Below are 16,835 nucleotides of genomic sequence, written 5' to 3' on the forward strand. Positions count from 1 at the left end.
AATGTTATTGAGCTATAATTGGTTAAAAAACAACAACACACAAATTAATAGAAAAAGAGATCAGAATCTGTGTTACCAGAGGTTGGGGGGAGGGGAGATTGGAAGAAGGTGGTCAAAAGGCCCAAACTCCAGTATAAGATAAATAAGTCCTAGGGATGTAGGCACAACATGACTGTGGCTACCGCTGCAGGATGACACAGAGGAAAGTTGTTAGGAGTGTAATCCTATGAGTTCACAAGAACTTTATATTTCCCTCTTTTCTTTTTTAATATATATTTTTTACTGGTTTCATAGAGGAAGAGAGAGATAGAAACATCAATGATGAGAGAGAATCCTTAATCGACTGCCTCCTGCACGCCCCCAACTGGGGATTGAGCCTGCAACCCAGGCATGTGCCCTTGACAGGAATCAAACCTGGGACCCTTCAGTCCGAAGGCTGACACTCTATTCACTGAGCCAAACCAGCTAGGGCTTCTTTTCTTTTTTTCCTTCTTTTCTCTTTATTGTGTCTATATGAGAAGATGATGTTAGCTGAACCTATTGTGGTAGTCATTTCAATAAATATACGTATATAAATCAAATCATCATGCTTTATGCCTAAAACTTATACGGTGATATATATCAAGTATTTCTCAGTAAAACTGGGGGGGGGGGAGGAGGAGGGAGATCATCTGAGTGCTCCTCCCCCTGTAAGGACCTGCACATCCTTCCTGTGCAGACCTCAGGGTGGTCAGTCCTGGGCTGGGGTCTGGGGGGGGGGGGGGGACAGCCACAGCCAGTGCAGCTGCCCAGGATGAGAGCTCTGCTGTCATCTCAGGCCTTTGGGGCAGGGGACACAGCCTGGGCCCTAGAGGAGCAGGAATGCAGACAGGGACGCTGCCAAGTGTAAAAGAGCAGTTAACGTGACCCGCTGCTGGGAACCAAGGCTGTGCCTTCCACAAATGACTCACCGGAAGCGGCAGAGCAGGGACTGCAGCATAGGCCTGCTCCACACAGGGTCCCCACCTGGCTTCTAGGGGTCCCCACACCTTTCCCACGGTCCTGCCCAGATGAAGGCCTCGGTCCACAGGCTGCTGCTGACAGCCAGCCCCGGGCGGGATGGCCAGCCCCCTGGGAAGGGTGAGGGGAAGGGCCGGATCTCAGGAAGGTCTGTCGCGGGCTGGTCAGTCCAGAAGGCCTCAGGTGCAGCCCCAGGCGCCCCTGGTCCTGGCCTCCTGGCAGGCATTTCCCTGAACATGGGACCATCAGCCCAGGTCACATGGGCTTGCTGGCCGTGAGGAAGCAACCGTTCTGGACATTCCTGAGCTGGGGGAGGCAGCCCTCCTGCCACCCCTGCAGTTCCCAGGCCTGGGCGCCCGGAGTGAGAGCACCTGCCAGGGTCCCTGAGAGCACCTGCCAGGGTCCCTGCGGGCCTGGCGCGGCTCAGGCAGGGGGAACAGGAGGCTGGGGCATTCCCTGTGCACTTCCTTAGCCAGCGGGACAGAGCTCCCAGGAGGGGAAACAAACACCTTGGTCAGGCGCTCTGCATCCAGGGGTGTTTCCAGCGCTGCCTGGGACTGCCAGACCCACCGAGGGCCCCAGCACGGTTGTCTCATTCTGCCCAACACCCCACCAGAGCCCAGCCCTCTCCTGTGTGACAGACACGGAGAGCGGACCCAAGGCGGCTGTGGGGCCTCCGAGCCGCCGAGCCAGAAGGTCTGGGGGCCGGACCTGACCCTGGGCTGCTTGGCTCCAGTGAATCAAGCCACCAGTTCTTGCACTTTGCAAAGCAGTGGCCCAGGCAGAGGAGGGTAAGCTCCGAGTGTGCCCTGTATGGCGAGGGTATTTCTGGAGTTGAAATGAGAGTCCATCTAGAGGAAATGGTGGGCAAACTCAGGCTGTGAAATCATATAGCCTGTCAGAGGCAGCCAAAAGTGGAATAGTGAAATAGAAGTTAACTAGAAAAGAAAAAAGGGTAGAGAATAGTATGGAAAACATGTGCATATATCATACCTACTAAGAGAAATAACAATTTTCATGTGTGTGTGCGCGTGTGTATTACAATGTTAAGTGCAATTTTTACTGTCTATTGTGGTCGAAACAGCATGCTGCATGGTGTACGTAACACCCGAGGATGACTGTGACCCCCTCCCTGAGCAGGAGGGAAGAAGTTGGAGTACAACACCAGACGTCCGGGGAGTTTAAATAACGCTCTAATCAGGATACATTTACACTCACAACATTCATCTAATGGCCATTTGTCCATTCTTAAAGCGCTATAGGCTTTACAATTAACTGATGAGATTTCAGAACGAAAACACCGTGGCTCCCATTGCTCCCTGTTGGGCCTCCTGCCCTGTGCTCTGATGTGAGTGTATTGAACTCAGTTCCTCAGAGGAGAGCATCTGACTGACCTGCGTTAGAAAGACACCACTGACCCGGCTCAGGCGGGGCCCAGCGGCTCCGAAAGGCAGGGAGCACCCAGGCCGCGCAGCTGCGGCTGCGGAATGCACACAGGCTGCCCCGCAGCTCATCTGTGCGCTCTCTGAAAAAGGCTGTGGTTTTCTAGAAAAACAAAACAGAGCTCACCCTCAAGACACTTTCTCTGTAGCTGCCAGGCCTGTGCTCCCCGCTGGCAGCAGGCCAGGGCCAGGCCCCCACCATGGTGCCTCTTCAGGGGCCCTGCTGACCTCAGCGCGCCTGGTCCTCCTGGGCCTGGGTGCTGGGTTTGCACCCAGGAAGGTGCAAAGGGCAAGGGCTTGGAGCCAGAGGTCCCAGAAAGCGGAGGACTTGAACCCCAAGATTCCCCACTGAGGGCATCAGCCCCTGGGCAAGCAGGCATATCTGATACCTTTTCAAAGTCCTTAAAGAACTCAGTAACCAGGCACCCCGAGGGCCCCGGGCAGTCCCAGTGTCCGCCTGTGTTCCCAGGAAACTGACCATGAGGCCCTTTCTCTCTCCGAATGCCCTAGTTGGAATGATAAATTCAATGGCCACCTGATCAAAGAATAAATGGATTTCTGAGGTATGCAGAGCACGTGGCTAAAATGGCAAAGGAGCCCTAACCAGTTTGGCTCAGTGGATAGAGCGTCGGCCTGCGGACTGAAGGGTCCCAGGTTCGATTCCGGTCAAAGGCATGTACCTTGGTTGCGGGCACATCCCCAGTAGGGAGTGTGCAGGAGGCAGCTGATTGATGTTCCTCTCTCATCGATATTCCTAAGTCTCTATCCCTCTCCCTTCCTCTCTGTAAAAAAAATCAATAGAAAAAATAAAATAAAATAAAATGGCAAAGGATTCTGCCCCTTCCCACCCTTTTCCTGCTCCGTCCCCTCCTCTCCCTTCAGGACAGCCTGAGCCTCCACCTGGCGTCCAAGTCCCACTTCTTCCCCTGGCCCCCAGCGCCCGTCTCCACCGGAACCTGGAGCCGAGTCTCCAGCCTGGCCCCGGGTTCCCCATTTTACCAGATACGAGCCCGGGAACCTGGCCCAGGAAAAGGACAGCCAGTTTGCGAAGGATCCCTGTGCCTGTGCGCAATGCCCACCCTGTCATGGACCACACCTGAGACCTGGGGGGGCGGGGGGGTCTCCAAGCCTCCTACGCCCTGGTCTCCTTGTCTGCAGTTCCTCATCTGGAGTCATAAAGTGGGAGATGGGGCGGCCCTGGATGGCCCCAAAGTGGGGGCAGGGCTGTGCCCGGTGCAGGTAAGAATACCAGGCGAGTTCAGGGCATCCTTCCATAGCCAGGCACAGCTACACCAGCCGATGCCCTGTGCTCCCTGCTGGGAGCTGCGTTCCTGTTGTACTAATGAGAGAACAGTCAGGTTACAGCCCTTTCCCAAACCATGCACATACAAGTGGCAGCACCTGCGCCTGTGTTTTCACTGAGCCCCCTGTGTCAGCAGGTGGTCCTCCTTCCTGTGCGGTTCAGTGGAGCCACGCAGAGAGCCATGTGGAGATGCAGGAGGGGTGCTGGGGAGGGAGGGGCTGTGATGACCTGGGGGAGGGACTTGGAGCCTGAAGGGCACTGGACACGTTTCCACCTCCTGGGGCCTGCCCTGCACCCAGAGTGACAGGACTCATGCTCCACGGGGACAGGCGACACAGGAGCCAAGTGGAAGTGTCTCCTGCATGTGCAGACAGTGTTGACAGACACACCGGTCATGAGCAGCATGGGCTCAGGAGGCTGGGCGAAGGAAGTGCATTCTGGAGTTGACAGAAGGGAAGCTCAGATCCTGCCCCGACCAGTCAGCAGGGAGGCGGGAGCCAGAGCAGGGAGGCGGGAGCCAGAGCAGAGGCCCATAGAGTAATGGGGGGAACACAGATAAAAATGATGCCAGCTCAGGTCCCCAAGAGCTGGTTAGGTGCAGACTCGGGGCTGGCTGCTCTAGATACAGCGCTTCATCCCCCGGCACAGCAGGGAGGATGCCAGGGGCTTCCCAGGCCTTGGGGATCAGGGGAGAACTGGACCCGTCCTCCCGCCTCCGCGGGGTTTGGTTGGAAAGCTGATCTGAGCGCCAGAGAGGGCAGTGCTAAGCCGGGTTCTCTGCTTGGCTGTGCCCCTCAAAACCTGCAGGTCTGCCTCTCGGTTCTCAGCGCTGCCTCCTATGTCCTTCATTTGTCATCAAACCCATGTCTTAATTAATGAACCTGGGCCCTGTTCCCCTTGGCCCTGGGTCTGTCAGCGCGAGTCGCCAGCTCTGCCAGATTCATGTAAGTTCCAGCTCCTAAGTCTCCATCCTGCGCCACCACTAACTTATTGCGAGAACATTTAATTACTTGCTGAACTGAATATTTAAACAAACGCCCGGGGTTACGTAACCGCTGCCCACTGCGCTCCCTGCCCTGCAGCTTGGGAAGGGCCGGGCCGCCCGCCCTCCTCAGAGCCGCCATCCCTGTGAGGTCTGGCACAGCGCACGCCATCGCGAGTCGGCTGCCAAGAACGTGGTTTGAAATCCGTTTTTGCTCCTTTATCTGCGAACTGAAAGTCTTTCATCTGGGTTTCACCATTTTTTAATTTTGCTGATGATTCACAAACTACAGATCTCCATGGTGTTGAACATAGTGTTCTTGGGAGATTAAATTCCCAACTTCCATCCTTCACTCCCAATTGCTCCAGTTTCAGCAAATTCATCCACCGCTGAGCTGCCAGGGTCCCCAGTGCAGCCAAGACAGAGATTCTGCTCCGAGCAGCCAGAGATGTTCTCCCCCCAAAAAAACGCTTTCCAAGTAAAATAAGACAGTCAGAGCCCTTACCAGGGGTCCCCCCAACCTTTAGGATGGTTCCATCTAGAGGTTGCTTAGAGGGCAATACACAAATGTTTATGCAGCTTAGAAATAAGACTTCCCTCTCCTCTTCCCCAGGACACCATGAGCCGCTTCACAGCAGTCAATCAAAATGGAACAAACTCGTGAGGTGGCGGCACTGAAATGCTCCCGCCCCCTTGTTTTTGTTTACGTGTTCACACTGTTCAGTGTCACAGTGGCACAATACAGAAAAAGGCATCTTCAGCAGGTGTGGGCTTTGGGACCGGCGCTGTGACAGGAACTAATGACACTTATGAGAAACTCCATGTCAGAGACCCCGCCAAACCCAAACGCTGGATGAGCCAGAGGCCACTGCCACCAGCCTTCGGGGGCGTCTCCGGCCTTGACCTGCCATCGCCTGGTCATGCCCCGATGCCCAGTGAAATGAGAGGCGGTTCCCAGCCCCTTGCCCTCCCAGCTCCAGAGACAGAACACAGACGCTTCCTGACCCCTAGGGCATGGCCAGCAGAGGTCACCTGCATCCGTGGTGAGAAGCGATGTGCAGAGATTTGAGGAGCGTCTACAGGAAAAACACAAGCTAGGTTGAAATGGGTGGACAATAGAAATTATAAAATAATACTAAACATTCCATTTTAAACAATGTGAGGAGAGCCTTTAATGGTCTAGAATTCTTTAGAATGTGGGATGCTATCAATTTCTTTCCTCTTAAAAGATTAAAAAGGACCTCGTAGGTGGCAAGGTCTGAGACTCTGGAGCAGAAAGAGCAGCCTCACCCTGCTTCTTGCTCCCTTTCCTGCCAATAAAGTATGGTCACAGTAGGCGCTCAATAAAAAGGTTCTGTCTAGATCACACCATTCCGTTATTTGAAACCCTCTAAGGACTTCCCATGGCTCCCCGCTCCGTCCCACTTCCCCTCTCCATCCTCAGTCATACTGTTTGCCTCCTGCCTCCCCCAGGGTCCTCAAATGCCCTTCCCTTTGCCCAAGGCCTCTTCCTACACCTCCTTCCCAGGACTCCTCTTCCCTTTCAGCTGCACCCTCCTGTCCACCCAGACGCCTCTCTGATCACCCTCCTGCTCCCTCCCACTTCCTTCACGAGCACAGTCCTCTGCGCCGCCTTCATTCCTTTGCTGTGTCTGTGGCCCGTCCTCCCACTGGCTTCGAGCCCCGAGAGCAGACAGTTTCATCCCTCCACATCCCAGCTGCTCCTGACAGGATACCCTCTGAGCACAGCTAGCCAATCTTCAGTGTCCCCTCTCGGGAAGTCTCTCCAATCACACAGTCAAGTCCAAGATTGACTGCCTTCTCTTTGGTCAAAGCCTGACTTACCATTCCAAGACGGAAGGCAGCAAGTCTGACACATGCTAACTATTCACAAAGTGGTGCCTGGTTTTTGATGCTGTTGCCATATGCCCTGAGGATTTCGCCTTGGTCAAATGATCATAATTCGAATAATAGGGAAAGCTAATATTTCTCTAAGCACTTCCATGTGGTTACATTTGCAATATATGTCAATATGTTATATTTACATAAACTAACATATTTATTCTATTACAAACAATGTTGTTGCTCTAACTGGTTTGGCTCAGTGGATAGAGCATCAGCCTGCAGACTGAGGGTTCTGGGTTTGATTCCAGTCAAGGGCACATGCCCAGGTTGTGGGCTTGATCCCCAGTCTGGGGCGTGCAGGAGGCAGCCGATCAAAGACTCCCTCTCATCATTGATGTTTCTATCTCTCTTTCCCCCTTTCCCTTCCTCTCTGAAATCAATAAAAATATGCTTAAAAAATAAAAACAATGTTGTTTAGCAAGTTTAATACAGAACACCATAACTTCCCAGGACTACAGATGGAAGCATTAAGAAAAAATGGAATATACTATTTTAATCTACGTGGGAAAACCCCGAAGGACTTGCTCACAAGTATCTATCCTGTTGAACACTTTTTCTGCGAATGTTTAGAAAGGAGACTATTGCTCTAACTCTTTTCAGTGAGTAGATAAAAGAAAAGAGAAGAAAGCAAATCTAAAAAGTGGATTTAGGGAAAGAAACACAGAAAGCAGAGGGGTGAAAGCCAAGTCCAGAGGCACGGTGCTCCTGGTGGGGCCTGGGCGGGGTTCCTAGCCTGAGCTGCTCTCCAGGGTCCGATCTCCAGGCTGTCACTGATGAAATCAGGGTCTGGGGTGGCATCGTTGGCAGCATTTTTTGTTCTGCAGCTAATCTCACTGTGGGAAGTCACTGCTCTGGACCAATGGTTTTCAAACTTGAGAGATGATCAGCATTGTCCAAGGGCTTCTCAGGACACAGATTTCTTGGCTACACCCCCGGGGCTTCTGGCTGAGCAGGTCTGGGTGAGACCTAAGCAGTGCCTGGCTAACAGGTGCTTCAGTCCAGGACTGCAGGGCGAGAGAGAGCCTGTGCTCGGCCCTCAGGCATTCGGCCTTGTTGAAAGTTTTGCATGGTGCACAGGCATTGACCTTGTACTGTCCCGAGGCCATGAGGTAAGAGAACCCCAGACCTCAGGAGTGGAAGTGGCATAGCTTCTGGAGAGTGGACCCTAATCCGCAGTCGCCCCTCCACCTGCACTCCTTCACTCTGGTGTAGGGAGCTCCCTTCTCCCAGGGGGTCCAGGACATTTCTCCCAGACTTGATTGTTGTGAAGTCCTCTCATGAAAGGAGCTGAGTTTGGTCAGCCATACCTTCTACTCACTGATCTCAGCAAACCTGGTAGTAAAGCTGCATTATCCACCCCGGCCAGTGTGGCTCAGTTGGTTGGGCATCATCCTCTGCACCAAAGGTTGCCGGTTCATTCCTGGCAGGGGACCTGCCTGAGACAGCAGAGTGATGCTTCACTTTCACATTGATGTTTTTTTCTCTCTCTCTTACTTTCTCTCTAAAAATCAATGACAAATGTTTCTTTTAAAAAGCTGTATAATAACATTTACAACATAGAATACTATGCAGCAGTAAAAAAGAAGGATCTCTTACCCTTTGAGACAGCATGGAGGGACCTGGAGAGTGTTATGCTAAGGGAAATGAGCCAGTCAGAGAAAGACAAGTACCATATGACCTCACTCCCATGTGGAATCTAATGAACAAAATAAACTGATGAGCAAAAATAGATCCAGAGACATAGAAGCATGGAACAGACTGTGGAATCTCAGAGGGAAGGTGGAGGAGGGTAGTGAGTGGGAAGAGATTAACCAAAGATCTTATATGCATACTAGAGGCCCGGTGCATGACATTTGTGCACTGCGGGGGAGGGGTCCCTCAGCCTGGCCTGTACCCTCTTGCAGTCTGGGACACCTCGGGGGATGTTCTTAGGGAACCAGGCCTAAGCTGGCAGTCAGACATCCCCCGAGGGGTCCTTAGCACTGCTGTGGAGGTGGAAGAGGCTCCTGCCACTGCCACTGTGCTCACCAGCCAGAAGCCAGGCCCACTGCTGCTCCTTAAGACTGCATTGAGCGTCTGACCCCTGGTGGTCAGTGCACATTATAATGACTGGTTATTCCGCCATTTGGTCTATTTGCATATTAGCCTTTTATTATATAGGATATGCCTAACCCATGGACACAGACAATAGTGCAGTGAAGGCCTGGGGGTGAGAGGGTGTCAATGGTAGGAAAAAGGGGGATATATGTAAGACTTTCAACAATAAAGATAAATTTTAAAATAACATCAACAAAAAATCCACAAAAAATTTAAAAAGGTTGCATTATCCAGGTGATATGAAGACCAGTGGGGTTATCATCTTGGTTTCTCATTTAAACATCTCCTCATGCCTCTTTGGGTGGAGTGCCATGCTGTTCCCTGGGTTCCCTGGTTCCCAGCCTGTGCCTGCCCATGCCGGGCCTGCTCTCAGCCTGCTCACACTCAGGTGCCTCCCCTCCTCCAACTCCATCTTGGCCCCCAGGAGGATGCCCCTGTGACTGCTGGCCCTCCACAAAGCCAAGCATGAAGATGCTGGGGTGGGAGGGAGGTCATGTATGTAAAATGTGATCCCACTTCTGTCATTAGCTATGAGACCCTATCAAAGCCCCTCTTTGTCCCTGAGCCTTTGCAGTCAGAAACTGGGGCAGCCCTGGCCCTTATCACTGAAGGAAACCACCCACCATCTCAGACCCATTGGTTCCTTCTCTCTCACCCTATGGGATGAAAGGCTCTGTGGGGCTGGGTGGGGCTGGCTCCATGCTTTCTCAAGCAGGGCCCTGAGAAGTCTGGTGAGGACCCTGGTCCAGACTACCCCTTCCCAGGCTTGGCAGTGAGCACAGGCCCTGGGCTCCAGCTTGGAAGCTGCTCCCAGTCTCCCTTCTTTCGGATTTATTTCCACACCCTTTGCTCTGTTCCAATGCCTAGAAACACAGCATCCTAGACCCATTTGGTGTTTCCGCCCATTCTGGGCTTCTTACTTGTCCTGGGATTGCTTGAATGAGAGAGAGAGAGAGAGAGAGAGAGAGAGAGAGAGAGAGAGAGAGAGAGAGCAGGAGAGAGAGAATGATTCCATTTGATGAGGAAGAATGTGAACCTACACGAACCCTGGCTACTGAGGTCCTCAGCGCGGCCACCTCTGAGGTCCAGGTGCTGAGCGTTCCACAGGGATACCTGCCATCTGACTTCTCAGCTGAGTTTCAAACTCATTTAATTCCTTACTGGGATATCAAAAGCACCTCAAAGTTTGCATGGACAAAACCGTAATCTTGATGTTCACAATCCCCTTGCTCAGGTCGAATATATTCTTCTCCCAGTCATCCTATCTCAGGTATCACACACGTGCTGCAGCCCAAAACCCAGATTCGCCTATGATCCCTCAGATGAACAGCTCCAACCCCCCATCCAACCATCAACAGAGCCACAGGGCTTGTTTAAATGCTAAATCAAACTCAAAATACCTAACAACTCCCAAGAGCCCTCTGGGCCTCCACCCCTGATCACACCTGCCTTGCCTGCTGCCCCATCCGACTGCACTGGGAGCTTTCAGAGGGTGCAGAGCAAGCATGTCAAACTCTCGGCCCACAGGCCGCATGCCTCGTTTATTTGGCCCAGAGAGTCTTTGAGTTTGACATGCTTGGTGTAGAGAGAACACGTGGGGTTGGCAAGTGGAGGGCTGGGAGGGATGTCCAGAGACAGTGGTGGAGACGGGTCCTGGAACCATGATGGGGCCAGGCTTCCAGCTCATTTGCTGCTTCCAGACTGGGTACCCTCCTCCTTTCCACTTCCCATCACTGTGGACTCAGCCTCTTTCACCCCACTAGTGTTGCCGTTGCTCTCATTCAATTAATGCGATCCTCAGAGTGTATTCAACAGATTTCATTCCATTCCCTCAATTTCCTTTAGAACTGGCTGCAGGGACTTAGGTGTGTGTGTATGGGGGGAAGCGGGGGGAGGGTTGGGGGGCAATTCAGGCTAAGTGAGTATCCTGTTTAGAGACCACACCACCCAAAGAGGTTACTTTATGGAATGGGATTCTGGGGAGACTGCGGAATATCTTCTGCCACCCTCCAGACCCAGGCCCACTCTCTGGGCCAACCTGGCCAGCACCGCTGTCTGCAGCAGCAGCAGGAGGTGAGGGCAGCGGGAGAGGAGAGGTCAGGCTGTTTAGTCCCTGGGATCTGCAGACCAGGTCACACAGGCTGGGCTGTAACGTCCGGGCTCTGTCCAGAGGCAGTGGGTGCCTGACTTTGCATCTGCTAACTGTGTCCTGCCTGCTTTTGTAAAGAGCCCCTTTATGAAACTCCTAAGAAATGACCCTGATTGGAGTGAACTATCTGTTTTCTTCAGGGATCCTGATTGCTACACTCTGGGCATAAAGATGCCAAGGGCGAGTGTGTGAGTTGACTTGGTGAGTTATGAGGATGCCAAGGAGATTTACCAGGAATGACTCAGTTCACACTCTGGAGTGACAATGTTGTCACTTCAGTCTGCTTCAGTCTGTGAGCCTGCAGAAAGCCCGGAGGCCATGGGCCCAGGCTTGGAGATAGGCCCTCCTGGGCTGCAGTTCAGGCTTATAATTATCATTATAATTGTAAGTGCTCTTTCATATACAGAGCAATTAACAGTACAGTATGGTGGTGAGAGCTTCCTTTTCACGGGGCAAGTGTGGCTAGAAGGTGTTTTTGTCCCATCCAGTGTGGATCCTCTCGTGATGTCCATCCAGCTCTTATCTGCCCATCTCTGCTGCGTGGCCCACACTGTGCAGGCCCAGCTTGGTCTGCCTATGGCCACGAGGCCCTCTGTCAAGGTCTTCATCGCTCTTGGCAGAAAATTCACAGTCTGGGCATCTGCAGTCATTCCAGGCTCTCCTCGCCCACAGAGGTGTTAGCACCTGGTGTCTGCGGAGGACAGATCCCTCTCCCGAGGTGTCAGTCCCCACTCTTGACTGTCAGTCACCTGCCGGCTCTGGGGCTGGCTCAGTGTGGTGTGGGGGCTGTTTTTAGTGTTTGCTGTTTAGGAAGTGTTTTTTTCCTGAATAAAATTCAAGCTGTCCCTCGGACCCAGGAACAATCCCACTATAAGGGCACCCTGTCCCTGCTGTCCTGCTCACCGTGACAGGCCCACCCGTGCCTCTGTGAGTCAGCACAATGCGAGGGATGACAGCCAGAGGGTTCCCTGGATGTGCAGGTGGAAAAGTCAACCTGGAGCGATGTGTCCCTTGGCCAGAGAGACCCTTCCTTGTCCATCCACATGGGCCTGGAGCAAATGCTTGTGAGGGAGGCTGTGGGGAGGGCGCTGGGGAGAGCGGTGCTCCCTGGATGCACTGCACTCTGCCTGCCCATCGCCCGCGTGCTCCCTTCTGCTCACCTGGCCCAGGTCCTGGGAGGATTGGGGAGATCAGCACCCCACCTTCACGTAGCTCAGGGCTCAGGGCTCCACCACACAGCCCAGCCCCAGCTGCACGAGGCCTGTGGCACAGGGGTTCCCTTTGGCACTTGGCCACCTACCAGGTCCGGCAGCTCCCATCAGGTGGTCAATCTTTCAAACATAAAGTCGTTCACACCCTTTTCCCGAGTGAGATTGTCTATTTTCTGTAGATTTAGAATAAAACTCCAACACCTCTCCAGAGCCCAGAGGCCCATGAGCTCTGCCCCGGTTCCTTCTGGAGCTCGGAAACGCACCCTGCAGGCCTCCTGCCATCACCTCCCAGCCGCTTCTCCCTTGTCCCTCAGCAGGCCCAGCTTGCCCCTCCTCGGGACACTTGCACTGACTGCTCCCCTGGAGCTCTGCCCCCCACATCACCAAGCTGCCCTCTCTTCACCCCCAACCTAAAGAAACCCCCTCAGAGAAGCATCCCCTGGCTGTGCCCGGCGACCACCCGCCCCCCTCACCCTCTGCCCCTGTTCCCCTCTGACAGCCCCACATCACTGGTGGTTATTTGAGCGTCTCATTCATTCATCTTCTGTGAAGGGAGGTGTCTTTCCCACCCTTGTCGCCAGCCCTTGACGAAGGCAGAGGACACAGTGAGGATGTGATCACATGTGAGCACTGGACAGTGAACAATCTCCCAGGTGCCTTTCCAAGGCAGAGATGCGGAATCCTGGCTCCGGGACTGCGGGCCGGGAGCCTGTGGACCTGCCGCACAGAGGAGGTGACGGAGGCAGGAAACGCCGCACCGCCCTCCTGGGAAGGGTAGGCCCACGGTGCCCTGGTGAAGGCAGATTGGGGACATGCAAGGGGTGCATGCAGAAGCTGACAGTCAGGTGTGGAGAGCTGGGGGCAGGCACGGGCACTGGGGGCTCAGGGGACCAAGAGTAGGAGGCCTGGGCGTGACATCAACTAGTGGGCTCCTGGGCTTCGGAGTGCAGCAGCTCTCCAGGCTGCAGCTGGCCAGGCTCAGCTGAGCCTCCTTGGAGAAGGAGTTGTATAAACAGGATGTCCCCTGCCCAGTCGCTGATGTGCCTTTGATAAGTGCTAAATCCTTGTAGGTTTCTTTTCCCAAACAGTTTCGCTATTGGTTTAAAGCCACAGCTCTGATGTAGGAAAATGAATTCCACACTTTTCTCCTTCCCTCCTTCCTGACTCCATCACCATGTTGGGGGAAGGGGAGGAGAGGGTAGAGAGGGAGAGAGGAGGTAAGAGAGGGAGGGAATCTGAATACAGGACAGAAAAAGGGTGATAAAGTGAAGGAAATAACAAGAGGAAAGGGAGGGAGAGGGTGAGACACATGGGAAGAGGGAAGGACAGAGCTGAGTGATTATGTAATTTCTCTAAAGTAAACCAGCGAAATGAAGTGGAGCATTGGGAAGCTGAAGGGACCGATGTGGGATGTCTCGAGGCTGGAACTTTGTGAAGTCCCTGATTGTAAAACACTCGAATCAGAAACACTTTCCTTCAAGAAATGGGTCTCACCAGGAATCCTGTGTTCTGGCCTGTGCTCTCCTCCCCAGGGGCGTGGCCAGATCCCATCCCTGGGAACCAACACCAGGTGGGGAGTCTCCGCCACACTGGGGCCCCACCGGGGCTGGTCACACTGGGATGTACACGGTCCTGACGGCCTGTTCTCCAAGCATAGAAGGCCGTGTGGAGGGCGGAAAGAAGCACCTTTTGGAGCTGAGACCACATGCTAGTGGGTAGCTGCGTGACCCTCAGTAAGTCCCTCGGCATTTTCAACCTCAATTTCTTCATCTGTAAAACATAGAGAATGAGAATATCGACCTCTCAAGGTTATTGTCAAAGCTCAGAAGGAACAAGACAAGGGCAAGTATCCATAAACAGAACACGCTGTGCCCACAGGGAATCAGACAGCAGAATTGCCTGTAGGTGACATGCATCTGCCTTATGTGGAGCATCCGTGCAAGTAGGTGGGTATGATCACATGCCTAGTGGACCCCAAAATACCTCTGTGCTCCCTGCATACCGGGAAAGTCTGACAGACGTTCCACCCATTCCAGGTGCCCAGCCCAGAACAAAGAGGAATCTCCTGGGTTTTCAAGACTAATCTGTTGAACTTCATCAATGAGGCCTTTGCTACATGCCGGGCCTGTGCTGTCTGCAGGGCTCTGAGATGAGTAGCAACAGCAGCTGATGACCAACCACTCGTTTTTCACGTCTATCTCCTTTAATCCTCCCACCATCCTGTGTGGTGGATGTTTTCTCATTTTGCAGACAGAGAACCTGAGGTTCTTCCAGGTTGAGTCGAGTCCAAAAGCCATTCAGCCATTACTGAGGGACTCCACTAGCATCTGATGATTGCCAAGCTTTTGCTCATAACCACCACATGAAGTTGCCTCACAATGAGAAATAGACACGTCCTTGACTTTGAGGACATTGGAGTGTGGGAAGAAAACAGATGTGAAAATGAGCAAGAAGTGTGCAATGAGTGCCATGGGAACCGGTAAGAGTTCAGTGTCCAACCTGTACAAGCTTCATGCTGTGGAGCAACCTCCCAAGGCGGGGCCATTTGATCCTGGGGAGGGCGGTGCGAGAAGCTGTGCTGCTTTACGATTGACCTGTGACACCATCGAGCTGCCCACAGCCCTGCTGTTCTCACAGTTGTGCTGAATGACAATTGAGCCATTGGCAATGAATAGGTTTCCTTCTTCACCAAAGTCCAAATCGGGGGTCACTGTTGGCATTGAATTGGCACCGATGACCATTGGTTGGCACATGCAACCAGGCTGGATCTAGGTGTGACTTGTTTTTATTTACTAGGCTGGACTCTTGATGTATTCTTGCAGCATAAACACTCAAGATCTACTTCAGTTTTGGGGAAATTGCTTCTTTGTTCAAATTTTATCCCCTCTATTTTTAATTTTATTCTCTTTTTAGTAATTTGATATTAAACTTTCTGGCTTGATGTTCAGTAATGGTTTAGTATATCCTCTTATATTTTTTATTCTCTTTGCCATAAAAGTCTATATTTAGAGATATTTTCTTGACCCTATTTTGTCAGCCTTCATCTTTCTTCCACCCTTCTATTTTAGTGATTATATTTTTAATATTTAAAAGCTATTTCTTATTATAAGAAGGTTTCTTTTTAACATTACTTGCACTTTTTTTATGGATATGTTCTCAAACCTTTGACTCTACTAAATGAAGATTTTTGTTCTTCCTTTATGGTCTCTTTCCAGAATGTTCTGTTTCCTTCAGGATTTAATTTTGTACTTTTCTTGTTGCTTGTTGTTTGATTTTTATATTTATATTCTGGGCTTCCTCATGCATGTGGCCATTTTCCCTTGCCTGTGTTGTGAGCTTTGGACATAATATTCCATACCAATTAGATATGGACTGACGTTTTGTGTCTCCCCCACTCAAAAACATATGCTGAAACTCTAGCTCCCAATGTGACTATATATGGAGACAGGATGCCCAGAAAACAATTAAGATTAAATGAGGTCATAAGGGCAGGTTTCTGACCCAACAGGATTACTCACTTAAGAGAGCTCACTCTTATGTGGCAGTGTACGCCAATGTCATTGAGGACACGGTGAGAAGGTGGCAGGATGTGCCATGTCATTGAGGACATGGTGAGAAGGTGGCAGGATGCACCATGTCATTGAGGACAGTGAGAAGGTGGCAGTGTGCACCATATCATTGAGGACACGGTGAGAAGGTGGCAGTGTGCGCCAATGTCATTGAGGACACAGTGAGAAGGTAGAAGGATGCACCAATGTCATTGAGGACACGGTGAGAAGGTGGCAGGATGTGCCATGTCATTGAGGACATGGTGAGAAGGTGGCAGGATGCACCATGTCATTGAGGACAGTGAGAAGGTGGCAGTGTGCGCCAATGTCATTGAGGAAATGGTAAGAAGGTGGCAGTGTGCGCCAATGTCATTGAGGACACAGTGAGAAGGTAGCAGTGTGCACCAATTTCATTGAGGACACAGTCAGAAGGTGGCAGTGTGTGCCATGTCATTGAGGACATGGTGAGAATGTAGCAGGATGCACCAATGTCACTGTGGACACAGTGAGAAGGTGGCAGGATGCACCATGTCATTGAGGACACAGTGAGAAGGTGGCAGGATGCACCATGTCACTGAGGACATGGTGAGAAGGTAGCAGGATGCACCATGTCATTGAGGACACGGTGAGAAGGTGGCAGTGTGCACCATGTCATTGAGGGCACAGTGAGAAGGTGGCAGTGTGTGCCATGTCACTGAGGACACAGAGAAGGTGGCAGTGTGCACCATGTCATTGAGGACACAGTGAGAAGGTGGCAGTGTGCACCATGTCATTGAGGACACGGTGAGAAGGTAGCAGTGTGTACTAATGTCATTGAGGACACAGTGAGAAGGTGGCAGTGTGTGCCATGTCATTGAGGACATAGTGAGAAGGTGGCAGGATGCACCATGTCATTGAGGACACGGTGAGAAGGTAGCAGTGTGTACTAATGTCATTGAGGACACAGTGAGAAGGTGGCAGTGTGTGCCATGTCATTGAGGACATAGTGAGAAGGTGGCAGGATGCACCATGTCATTGAGGACATAGTGAGAAGGTGGCAGGATGCACCATGTCATTGAGGACATAGTGAGAAGGTGGCAGGATGCACCATGTCATTGAGGACACGGTGAGAAGGTGGCAGGATGCACCATGTCATTGAGGACACAGTGAGAAGGTGGCAGTGTGCACCAATGTCATTGAGGACACGGTGAGAAGGTGGC

At 52.2% G+C, this 16,835-nt stretch overlaps 1 protein-coding gene across 2 annotated transcripts in view; it reads left to right on the top strand.

The window, feature by feature from the left end:
• Positions 1-16,835, top strand: part of CXCL12 (C-X-C motif chemokine ligand 12) — an 85,238-nt gene that overhangs the window by 25,326 nt on the left and 43,077 nt on the right. The window contains exon 4 of one of the 2 annotated variants that reach the window (XM_054728802.1): positions 5,340-5,376. The exons of the other annotated variant lie outside the window; for it this stretch is intronic. Coding sequence (XP_054584777.1) covers positions 5,340-5,349 — 10 coding nt within the window. The 3' untranslated portion in view covers positions 5,350-5,376. Of the gene's footprint in view, positions 1-5,339; positions 5,377-16,835 lie in introns of those variants that run through there. 2 annotated transcript variants of the gene reach the window in all.

The sequence above is a fragment of the Eptesicus fuscus genome, chromosome 17, assembly GCF_027574615.1.
Source record: "Eptesicus fuscus isolate TK198812 chromosome 17, DD_ASM_mEF_20220401, whole genome shotgun sequence".
NCBI classification, from domain to species: Eukaryota; Metazoa; Chordata; class Mammalia; order Chiroptera; family Vespertilionidae; genus Eptesicus; species Eptesicus fuscus.